Raw genomic sequence first — 13,095 nt, 5'->3', positions numbered from 1 at the left:
CTGTAGTATGTCCATTGTTTTCTGAACACCAAAATGCCCTCCCAAACCTCCTGAATGGACTTCCCTGATTAGGAGGTCCCTGTATGAACCCCTTGGAACACAGAGCTTGTTCCCTTGGAATAGAAATCCATCTTGCAGCAAGTATTTGTTCCCTGGGACCCTATGCCCTTCAAACTGTGTGATCCACTCCTCAGAGAAGTCAGGGTCTTCCTTGTACATCTCTTTCATGAACTCAAAACCAAGGACCCTGGTTCCCATAGTTGACAGTAAGGAGTGCCTCCTTGATAGTGCATCTGCCACTACATTTTGTTTTCCTTCTTTATACTTGCTGGAAAAGGTGAATGATTGCAAGTACTCCACCCATTTAGCATGCCTGTGACTCAATTTGTGTTGACCATTTATATACTTTAAAGCTTCATGATCAGAGTGTAACACAAATGGCTTTGGCTTCAAATAGTGACTCCAATGCATGACTGCCCTGATAATTGCATAAAATTCCTTGTCATAGGTAGAATACTTTAATTTAGCTCCATTCAATTTCTCACTGAAGTAAGCTACAGGTTTCTGAGCTTGGATCAGGACTGCACCAATGCCTACCCCACTGGCATCACACTCTACTTCAAAGAGTTGATCAAAGTCTGGCAATTTCAGAATAGGAGTCTCACACATCAATTTCTTGATCCTTTCAAAGGACTGTTGAGCACTCTCAGTCCAGTGGAACTCTCCTTTCTTCATACACTCAGTAATTGGAGCAACAACTGAACTGAAGTTCTTGATAAATCTCCTATAAAAGGAGGCCAATCCATGGAACCCCCTCACCTCAGTGATTGTTTTAGGAGTAGGCCATGATTGAATGGCTGCAACTTTGTCCTGATCAACTGTAATTCCCCTCCCAGAGACAATGTACCCTAGGAATGCCACTTCTTCAACCATAAAAGTGCATTTTTCCAGTTTGCCAAATAGCTTTTGTTCCCTGAGGATCCTGAATACAGCTTCAAGATGTTTCAGGTGCTCTCTTTTGCTGCTGCTGTAAACCAAGATATCATCAAAGTAGACCACTGCAAATTTGCCTAAACATGGCCTTAGCACCTCAGTCATCAGTCTCATAAAGGTGCTTGGTGCATTAGAAAGACCAAATGGCATCACAAGCCACTCATATAGTCCATGTTTAGTTTTGAAGGCAGTCTTCCACTCATCTCCTTCCCTTATTCTGACTTGATGGTACCCTTGCCTGAGATCAATCTTAGAGAATATCATGGCACCACTGAGCTCATCTAGCATGTCATCCAACCTTGGTATTGGGAACCTGTACTTGACAGTGATGTTGTTAATGGCCCTGCTGTCAGTACACATCCTCCATGTCCCATCTTTCTTTGGAACAAGTAGAGCAGGGACTGCACAAGGACTGAGTGATTCCCTGACAAATCCTTTGCTCATAAGTTCCTCAATTTGGCTTTGCAATTCCTTGGTAGCAGCTGGATCACTTCTATAAGCTGGCCTGTTGGGAAGCACTGAGCCTGGAACAAGGTCAATGTGGTGCTCAATGCCCCTCAATGGTGGCAACCCACTAGGCAGCTCTCTTGGAAATACTTCCTTATACCTCTGAATTAATGGCCTAACTTCAGCAGGCATCTCAGGGCTCCCTTCCTTGCTTACTTCTTTGGATAGTAACACCCAGACAGGTTGTTCTTGCTTCATTTCTTTGATCATGGCTGCTTCAGAAAGAAATAGCACACCATTGCCCTCCTCTGGCATACTTGGACCTCCATAGTTTCTCTGGTTGGGTGGTAATGGGGTCAGAGTGACCTTCTTGCCTTCATGCCTGAAACTATAGATGTTATCCTTCCCATGGTGAGTGGTATTCCTGTCATACTCCCATGGCCTTCCCAGGAGTAGGTGGCAGGCATCCATTGGGACAATATCACACAAGACTTCATCTTTATACACTTTCCCAATAGAAAATGGAACCAAGCATTGTTTGTCCACCCTTACTTCTGCTCCCTTGTTCAACCATCTTAACTTGTAAGGGTTTGGGTGCTCTTGAGTTGTCAGGTTGAGTTTACTAACCATGGCATTTGATGCCACATTTGTACAACTTCCCCCATCTATGATTAGGTTACAAACCCTCCCCTGGACTGTGCATCTGGTTCTGAATATCAGGGATCTTTGATCAGCTTCTAGAGGTGAGTGTTGGGAATGCATGACCCTCCACAAGACTAAGCTGTGACCTGTATCAGGGGGGGCCACAACTGCATCTTGTTCTGGTTCTCCTTCGCCTCCACCTCCTCCATTATCGGGGTCTCATCCTCCTCATCTTGAACCAAACCTTCCCTCTCCCACTGTTCTTCTACTTCCTTTGTCTTTGTCAAGGTTCTCTTAGAAGGACAGTCCTTCCTAAAATGTCCATACCCTTGGCACTGGAAGCATTTAATTTTCCCATCAGTCACAGGTGTGTTGGTTCTAGGATTCACATGACTCTTCCCCTTGTCTGGTGTTGGTTGGGTTGCAAGTTTTGGAGTTTCTCCAATCCTAACCCCAGAAAAAGGTTTGAAAGTGGATCTGGTAAGGGGTTTGGAAGCAGTGACCTTGGCTTTTCCCATCTTTTCAATTCTCAATGCCAGGTTGACTGCCTCATCAAAGGACCAGACTTGTTGCATTCTAACTCTTATAGCAATCTTAGGATCTAAGCCCTCAACAAACCTAGCAATTTTCTGTTCAGGCTTTTCAGTGATCTCACATTGTAGGGTAAGTTGTTCAAAGCTCCTAAGATAAGACTCAACAGATTGTTGGTCTTGTTTCAGCTGGGTTAACTTGATAAACATATCCTGTGTGTAATCTTTAGCTATGAACTTATCCTTCAATTTCTTTTTAAGTTTTAGCCAAGATTTAATGGGTTCCTTGCCTTCTCTCATTCTCTGGCTTTTCAGGGTTTCATACCAAAGTGAGGCATAACCTTTGAATTTAAGGATAGAAACTTTGAAAGCTTTCTGTCAAGATATCCCTTAAATTCAAAGACTCTCTCAACATTCTAATCCATCTAACAAATCTTCATGGTTTAAACTACCATGGAAATCAGGAATTTCTACCTTTATATCTTTGTCTCTTTCCATGTAGATGCCCTCTGCCATAGATTCATCAGTATCTGACATGTCTTCTCCATGTTCCTGGTGGTATGGTTGTCCTCTTCCTGCTCCAACAAAGCCTCTACCCCTGCCTCTGCCTCTGTAGGGTGGCCTGTTAGGAACTCCTTCTGCAAGAGTGTTGACAATATTTACCAGTTCATTGATTCTTCCTGCTATCTGATCCACCCTGGTCTCAATACCAGTAAATCTCTCTTCACTCATGGGTTATTTTTTGTAGTTTTGTTGTAGTTAGGGTAAAAATGAACTCACTTTCCTTCCCAAGACTAACACAAGATAGAATCGTGTTAAAACCTTGCTCGATATACCAATTTGCGTGTAATGTCCAAGGGTTCGGACAAAAAAAAACAAACAAACAAACCAAAGAAAAAGACAAGATCTCAGGAATGCAATAAACTTGTGCTATTTAATAAAATTATGAATTGACCTCCTAAAATCATGAAACTTGGCAGTAAATTACTTTGATATGAGAACTAACTCTGAGTAAATTTCTAGGATTTGTAGGAGACTCAAAGTAGCATAAATACTCCACTGAACTGACTGATAGACACAAATGGACAGTGAAAGAGATAGTTACGGGATTTGACGAAAGGAGGGAACTTTGGATATAATTATCAACTGTAAAACCCACAGAATTCTCACAGGGAATTAAGCTAACAATTTGGGGTGTTAGAGTTAAGAGATTCCACAGATAAACACAGGAAAGACTCAACTAAAACAAACAAAGAAAGCTAAACTAACCACAGTCTCAAAGACAGGAAAGTTTATACTCTACTAACAGGTACTTAATCAATAACCACAGTCTAAGCACAGGTTATTATCAAGCCCGACTCTAATCTACAGACTAAGCACAAGATTAAGAGGTTTAAATTTGAGAGAATTCTCGGGTTTCATTCATAAATCACCGTGTGTTACAACAAATCTGAGTTGAGGTCCTTATATAGGCCTTTTTAGGTTACAAACTTGAAAGGAAACTATATCCAAGGGTCGGGATCCCTCCTCACATGCTGGTAAGAGTCCAAGTACAATATTACAACGGTTTAAAAGCTCTTAATTGTAAACTGGAATGAAAACAAAAGAGAAATGCGGTGTGATGTGACGGTTGTGGTCCTTTCTTTGCATTGCTGGCTTTTCTGTTGAATGTAGGCACTTGAGGACGAAATGATTGAGTCCTTGGCATTAAAATTGGCTCTAGGTTGTATCTGGTATATGGGAAGACAAGCCAAAAGTTCTTTGTGTGCTTTTTCCTCATGGTTTAGCCGAGAAATGGAAAGTTTGCTTTTGTTGTTTGTCATTTGTCTTTGCGATTAGTTCTGTCCAGCTTGGTTTTCTAGGACTTGCATTGTGATTTTCCCTTGGACCCCTAGGACTTTTCTGAGCCTAGTTTAGTGACCAACCAGCTGGCCATGGTGGCAGCTGGTGGTTGGGCTTGTACTCGTACCTATTAGCCACTAAACTTAGCCCAGTTTGGTTGCTTCCTGAAATGGGTGTGGTGCTGTTTTGGCCTGCTTGCATTTGTGGGGTGTCCTGGTCAGTGGCTCCTGCTGCAGCGTGTCATATTCTATTGGGACGACCATGGCAGTTTGATAGAGAAGTTGTTCATCAAGGAAGGGATAACATTTACATTGTAAGTAAGGGTAAAAACAGATTCCACTTGAAACCCTTGTCACCTAACAAAGTAAAGAAGAAAAATGAGAATTTGTTTATGAATGCTAAAGAATTTGTTGAAGCATTAGAACAAGGGGAACAAGCTTATGTTCTTATGGTTCGAGATGTGGAAGAAGGAATTGGAGTTCATGACGAGACTGTCCAAATGTTGTTGAATGAGTTTGGTGATGTGTTCCCGGAAGAGTTGCCACTTGGATTACCACCTAAGTGTGGCATAGAGCACCAAATTGATCTTATTCCAGGAGCTACACTTCCAAACAAACCAGCATATCGATGCAATCCAGAAGAGGCTAAAGAGTTGCAAAGACAAGTGCAAGAGTTGATTGATCGAGGCTATGTGCAAGAGAGTCTTAGTCCTTGTGCCGTACCTGCTCTTTTGGTACCCAAGAAGGATGGGACATGGCGTATGTGTATTGATAGCCGAGCGGTGAACAATATTACAATCAAGTATCGCTTTCCTATGCCGAGGCTAGATGATATGCTTGATGAGTTGAATGGAGCTCCTGTGTTCTCGAAAATTGATCTTCGAAGTGGTTATCATCAAATGAGGATTCGAGAAGGTGACGAATGGAAAACAGCCTTCAAAACAAAGCAAGGGTTGTATGAGTGGCTCGTTATGCCATTTGGGTTATGCAATGCTCCTAGTTCTTTCATGCGGCTGATGAATGAGGTCCTAAGGCCATTTCTTAATAAGTTCGTTGTTGTTTATCTTGATGACATTCTTATTTACAGCAAAAATAAGGAGCAACACTTGGAACATTTGAGAAAGGTATTTGAGAAGTTAAGAGAACAGAAACTTTATGGAAAGCTCGAGAAATGCATGTTCATGGTGCCTAGTGTGACCTTTCTTGGTTATATCGTTGGAGAAGAAGGAGTGAGCGTTGATCCTTCAAAAGTGGAAGCAATTCAATCGTGGCCTATTCCTAAAACAACTACTGAAGTTAGAAGTTTTCATGGGTTGGCTTCGTTTTATCGAAGGTTCATTCAGAATTTTAGCTCTATTGTTGCACCTATCACCGAGCTAACAAAGAAAGGAGAGTTTTTGTGGAATCCAAGTGCACAAAAGGCATTTGATGAGATCAAAGATAAGTTGTGTTCAACACCTATTCTAGCTTTGCCCAACTTTGACAAATTGTTCGAAGTTGAATGCGACGCTAGCGGAGTTGGAGTTGGAGCTGTTCTAATCCAAGAGAAACGACCTATTGCATTCTTTAGTGAGAAATTGGGTGGAGCAAGGCTGAAGTATTCCACCTATGACAAGGAGTTCTATGCGATTGTGCGAGCACTGGATCATTGGGCTCATTATCTTCGCCCAAAACCATTTGTTCTGCATTCTGATCACGAGGCTCTAAAGCACATTCATGGACAGCAAAAGTTGAATGCAAGACATGTCAAATGGGTAGAGTTCCTACAATCCTTTACCTTTTCTTCAAAGTATAAAATGGGAAACTCTAATGTTGTGGCTGATGCGCTTTCGAGAAGGCATTGCTTGCTTGTTGCACTTGATGCAAGGTTACTTGGATTTGAGCAATTGAAAGAATTATACAAAGATGATCCTGATTTCTCAAATGAACAAGGACCAATGGTTCACACAACGAGTCACAATGACTAATGAACAAGGACAAATGGTTCACGCAACGAGTCACAAGGACTACTTAACAAGGACAAATGATTCACATAACGAGTCACAATGACTAATAAACTGGAACAAGTGATTCACACAACGAGTCTCAATAACTAATTAACAAGGACCAATGGTTCACACAACGAGTCACAAGGACTAATTAACAAGGACAAATGATTCACACAACTAGTAAAAGGGACTAATTGACAAGGACAAATGATTCACACAACAATTTACAAAGACTAATGAACTAGGACAATTGATTCACACAACGAGTCACAAAGAATAATTAACAAGGACAAATGATTCACACAACAAGTTACACTAACTAATGAACTAGGACTAATTCACACAACGAGTCGTAGACTAATGAACAAGAACAAATGGTTCACACAACGAGTCACAAGGACCATAATAACAAGGACAAATGATTCACACAATGAGTCACATGGACTAATTAACAAGGACAAATGATTCACACAATGAGTCACATGGACTAATTAACAAGGACAAATGATTCACACAACAAGATACAATGACTAATGAACTAGGGAAAATGATTCACACAACTAGTCACAATGACTATTGAACAAGAACAAATGGTTCACACAAGGAGTCACAAGGACTAATGAACAAAGACAAATGATTCACACAACGAGTCACAAGGACTAATTTACAAGGACAAATGATTCACACAACGAGTCACAATGACAAATGAACAAGGAGAAATGGTCAACACAACGAGCCACAAGGATTAATTAACAAGGACAAATGATTCACATAACGAGTCACAATGACTAATGAACTAGAACAAGTGTTTCACACAAAGAGTCACAATGACTAATGAACAAGGACCAATGGTTCACACAACGAGTCACAATGACTAATTAACAAGGACAAATGGTTAACACAACGAGTCACAAGGACTAATTAACAAGGACAAATGATTCACACAACGAGTCAAAGGGGCTAATTAACAAGGACAAATGATTCACACAACGAGTCAAAAGGACTAATTACCAAGGATAAATGATTCACACAACGAGTCACAAGGACTAATAAAATAGGAGAAATGATTCACATAACGAGTCACAAGGACTAATGAATTAGGACAAATAATTCACACAACGAGTCACAATGACTAATGAACAAGGACAAATTGTTCACACAACGAGTCACAAGGACTAATTAACAAGGAAAAATGATTAACACAACGAGTCACAAAGGACTAATTAACAAGGACAAATGATTCATACAAGGAGTCACAATGACTAATGAACTAGAACAAGTGATTCACACAACGAGTCACAATGACTAATGAACAAGGACCAATGGTTCACATAACGAGTCACAATGACTAATTAATAAGGACAAATGATTCACACTACGAGTCAAAGGGAGTAATTAACAAGGACAAATGATTCATACAACAAATCACAAGGACTAATTAAAAAGGACAAATGATTCATACAACGAGTCACAATTACTAATGAACAAGGAAAAATGATTCATACAACGAGTCACAACGACTAATGAACAAGGACAAATGGTTCATACAACGAGTCACAAGGACTAATTAACAAGAGCAAATGATTTACATAACGAGTCACAATGACTAATAAACTGGAACAAGTGATTCACACAACGAGTCACAATAACTAATTAATAAGGACCAGTGGTTCACACAACGAATCACAAGGACTAATTAACAAGGACAAATTATTCAAACAATAAGTTACAATGACTAATGAACTAGGAAAAATGATTCACACAACTAGTCACAATGACTAATGAACAAGAACGAATGGTTCACACAAGGAGTCACAAGGACTAATGAACAAGGACAAATGATTCACACAACGAATCACAAGGACTAATTAACAAGGACAAATGATTCACACAACGAGTCACAATGACTAATGAACATGTAGAAATGGTCAACACAACGAGCCACAAGGATTAATTAACAAGGACAACTGATTCACATAACGAGTCACAATGACAAATGAACTAGAACAAGTGATTCACACAAAGAGTCACAATGACTAATGAACAAGGACCAATGGTTCACACAACGAGTCACAATGACTAATTAACAAGGACAAATGGTTAACACAACGAGTCACAAGGACTAATTAACATGGACAAATGATTCACACAACGAGTCAAAGGGACTAATTAACAAGGACAAATGAGTCACACAACGAGTCAAAGGGACTAATTACCAAGGATAAATGATTCACACAACGAGTCACAAGGACTAATAAAATAGGACAAATCATTCACACAATGAGTCACAAGGACTAATGAATTAGGATAAATGATTCACACAACGAGTCACAATGACTAATGAACAAGGACAAATGGTTTACACAACGAGTCACATGGAATAATTAACAAGGACAAATGATTCACACAACGAGTCACAACGACTAATGAACTAGAACAAGTGATTCACAAAACTAGTCACAATGACTAATGAACAAGGACCAATGGTTCACATAACGAGTAACAATGACTAATTAACAAGGACAAATGATTAGCACAACGAGTCACAATGACTAATGAACAAGGACAAATGGTTCACACAATGAGTCACAAGGACTAATTAACAAGGACAAATGATTCATACATGGAGTCACAATGACTAACGAACAAGGAAAAATGGTTCACACAACGAGCCACAAGGACTAATTAACAAGGACAAAAGATTCACATAACGAGTCACAATGACTAATGAATAGAACAAGTGATTCACACAACGAGTCACAATGACTAATGAACAAGGACCAATGGTTCACATAACGAGTCACAATGACTAATTAACAAGGACAAATGATTCACACTACGAGTCAAAGGGACTAATTAAAAAGGACAAATGATTCATACAACGAGTCACAAGGACTAATTAACAAGGACAAATGATTCATACAACGAGTCACAACGACTAATAAACAAGGAAAAATGATTCATACAACGAGTGACAATGACTAATGAACAAGGACAAATGGTTCACAAAACGAGCCACAAGGTTTAATTAACAAAGACAAATGAATCACATAACGAGTCACAATGACTAATAAACTGGAACAAGTGATTCACACAACGAGTCACAAGGACCATAATAACAAGCACAAATGATTCACACAATGAGTCACATTGACTAATTAACAAGGACAAATGATTCACACAACAAGATACAATGACTAATGAACTAGGGAAAATGATTCACACAACTAGTCACAATGACTATTGAACAAGAACAAATGGTTCACACAAGGAGTCACAAAGACTAATGAACAAGGACAAATGATTCACACAACGAGTCACAAGGACTAATTAACAAGGACAAATGATTCACACAACGAGTCACAATGACAAATGAACAAGGAGAAATGGTCAACACAACGAGCCACAAGGATTAATTAACAAGGACAAATGATTCACATAATGAGTCACAATGACTAATGAACTAGAACAAGTGATTCACACAAAGAGTCACAATGACTAATGAACAAGGACCAATGGTTCACACAACGAGTCACAATGACTAATTAACAAGGACAAATGGTTAACACAACGAGTCACAAGGACTAATTAACAAGGACAAATGATTCACACAACGAGTCAAAGGGACTAATTACCAAGGATAAATTATTCAAACAACGAGTCACAAGGACTAATAAAATAGGACAAATGATTCACACAACGAGTCACAAGGACTAATGAATTAGGACAAATGATTCACACAACGAGTCACAATGACTAATGAACAAGGACAAATGGTTTACACAACGAGTCACAAGGAATAATTAACAAGGACAAATGATTCACACAACGAGTCACAACGACTAATGAACTAGAACAAGTGATTCACACAACTAGTCACAATGACTAATGAACAAGGACCAATGGTTCACATAACGAGTCACAATCACTAATTAACAAGGACAAATGATTCACACAACGAGTCACAATGACTAATGGACAAGGACAAATGGTTTACACAACGAGTCACAAGGAATAATTAACAAGGACAAATGATTCACACATCGAGTCACAAGGACTAATTAACAAGGACAAATGAATCATACAATGAGTCACAATGACTAATGAACTAGAACTAGTGATTCACACAACGAGTCACAATGACTAATGAACAAGGACCAATGGTTCACATAACGAGTCACAATGACTAATTAACAAGGATAAATGATTCACACTACGAGTCAAAGGGACTAATTAACAAGGACAAATGATTCGTACAACGAGTCACAAGGACTAATTAACAAGGACAAATGATTCATACAACGAGTCACAATGACTAATGAACAAGGAAAAATGATTCATACAACGAGTCACAACGACTAATGAACAAAGACAAATGGTTCACACAACGAGTCACAATGACTAATTAACATGGACAAATGATTCACACAACAATTTACAAAGACTAATGATCTAAGACAATTGATTCACACAACGTGTCACAAAGAATAATTGATATAGAATTAGTGTGTTTTAAGCGAATTCTATAGACTGGTAATTATGCAGCGGAATTTAAAGAATCTGGTTGTGATATTTGCTCAAAATATTGAACTAAACAGTATGTAAAACAGATCAATTGATAAGAGAACAAGATAGATAGGTGAATCTTGATCAGTACCTCGCAAGGCAATCACTCGAAACACTCAGATGCAACCTCGCAAGGTAGGGTTCGTGTTTCTCGCAAGAATAACGAATGAAACACAAAACTGGAAGTTTTATTGTATTCTTTAATCTGAATGTAATTAGGTTACAAAGCCTTAATTTATAGTATTCGAAAACCTAATCATACTTGGGCAATTAATCTTCCCGGAGTAAAGGCACTCTGATTCTCAGAGACAATTTTATCAAGGAACAGTTTCAGCCGGTTCGCAAGGACCTTGGATACAAGTTTATATACGACATTGCATAAGCTGATCGGCCTAAAATCTCGAATTTTATCCGGCGCTTTCTTCTTCGGAATTAAAACGATATTAGTCTTATTTATTTCAGCCGGAGACCGCTCACCCCTCAAAACACTGAGGACCGTGTCCACCACACTCGGACCCACAACATGCCAGTAGGTTTGAAAGAACAGTCCGTTCATCCCGTCCGGACCCGGAGCTTTTAGCGGGTGCATTTGATTTAGCGCATCCATAACCTCATCCGGACTATAATCAGCCCGCAAGATCGCATTCATTTGATCAGTTACCCGTCCTTCGAGCCCTTGCAGCACTGCCTCAAAATTAGTAGGATTCGACGAAGTAAACAGCTGTATAAAATAATCATTCGCTACTATAGCAACCGCTTCATTCCCAGCCCGTTCCACGCCGTTGTCATCAATGAGGCTCCTGATGAAATTTTTCCTCCTCCTCTCACCCGCTTTATTATGAAAAAATTTCGTGTTACGATCCCCGTCATTCAACCACAAGGCTCTAGATCTCTGTCTCCAGTACTGTTCCTCTTGCTTACTCAAATTCGCAATTTCCGCAATGATTCTCTTCCTCTTTTTAACCTCGGCCTCAGTTCTGTCCCCTGCGTTTAAGCGTACCAGCATCTTACGTTTTTGTTCAATGCTCCACTTAATCTTCCCTATGCTCACCTTCTTCCACCCCTACAACTCACGGGCACACTCACGCAAGGTAGAAACCAGCTCACTCCCGCCTTTTTCGACCCCTCTAATCACCGCTTCCTCACATACCTCTTCCCCTATCCAGATTTGTTCAAACCTAAATCTCTTTTTCGGGCCCTCCGTACTGCTTCTTGAGTCAAGGACAAGCTTAATCGGGGCATGGTCAGACCATTCTCTATCGAGATGTATCAGCTTCGCATAAGGGAATAAGTCTAGCCATGAGTCCGTACACATCGCCCGGTCCAACATACTCTGTCTATTATCATCACCCGCTTGTCCATTATCGAAGGTGAACTGATAGCCTTCCCAATGAATATCACGGAGCCCACAATCATCCACCGCAGCGTGAAAATTATTCATCTGCCATTGTGCTCTGCTGCCACCCTTCATCTCAGTCGAATATAGAATCTCATTAAAATCCCCCAAGCAAACCCACGGGAGCACCGACTGGGTCTTCAAGACACGTAACAATTCCCACGATAAGTCGCGATCAGAGACCGCCGGCCACCCATAGAACCCGGTAACCCTCCACTCCCTTCCCCCTTCCTTAATAATAAAATCCATATAATGTACCGAAGCGGACAAAAAGGTGCAGTCCACTTCTTTCCGCCACAAAAACGCGAGACCCCCCGACCTTCCCATACTATCAACTTCCAACCCATAATACCCATCAAGCTTTTCCTTCACCCTCCTCATCTCACGACCACAAAGTTTCGTCTCGCAAAGAAAAATTATGGCCGGGGCTTCCCTTTGCACCAAAGTACAAAGGGCACGGACCGTGTCGGGGTTGCCCAATCCCCGACAGTTAAGACTTAAAAGATTCATGGGGCCTGGCGGGGTTGAGTGCCCTCAACCAATATCCTTATTGCCTTTGAACTATTCCACTACATGAAGAATGCTAAGCAGAGGGATGGATACATGGCGATAACGCTGGATATGGCAAAAGCTTATGACAGGGTAGAATGGAGCTTTCTACGGCGGGTCTTACTGAGGATGGGGTTCGATGG

At 40.3% G+C, this 13,095-nt stretch overlaps 1 protein-coding gene across 1 annotated transcript; it reads right to left on the bottom strand.

Moving 5' to 3' along the window:
* Positions 1-11,263: 11,263 nt before the first annotated feature.
* On the bottom strand, positions 11,264-12,784 carry LOC141637438 (uncharacterized). Its single transcript, XM_074446916.1, has 2 exons — positions 12,158-12,784; positions 11,264-12,070 (listed from the first exon to the last, which is right to left on the bottom strand). Exons 1-2 carry the CDS (start codon positions 12,782-12,784, stop codon positions 11,264-11,266), a joined length of 1,434 nt encoding a protein of 477 aa, XP_074303017.1.
* Positions 12,785-13,095: the final 311 nt, after the last annotated feature.

The sequence above is a fragment of the Silene latifolia genome, unplaced genomic scaffold, assembly GCF_048544455.1.
Source record: "Silene latifolia isolate original U9 population unplaced genomic scaffold, ASM4854445v1 scaffold_112, whole genome shotgun sequence".
Lineage (NCBI taxonomy): Eukaryota > Viridiplantae > Streptophyta > Magnoliopsida > Caryophyllales > Caryophyllaceae > Silene > Silene latifolia.
The sequence above is the reverse complement of the archived record's forward strand: the minus strand, read 5'-3'. Positions and strand labels throughout refer to the sequence as shown.

What these genes read in the sequence shown, in the direction of transcription:
- LOC141637438 (XM_074446916.1), bottom strand. Translation starts at nt 12,784, where the DNA reads ATGAGGAGGGTGAAGGAAAAGCTTGATGGGTATTATGGGTTGGAAGTT. An exon ending in AAATCTGGATAGGGGAAGAG is followed by an intron (nt 12,071 to 12,157) that starts GTATGTGAGGAA and finishes CGTGAGTTGTAG; the next exon opens with GGGTGGAAGAAGGTGAGCAT.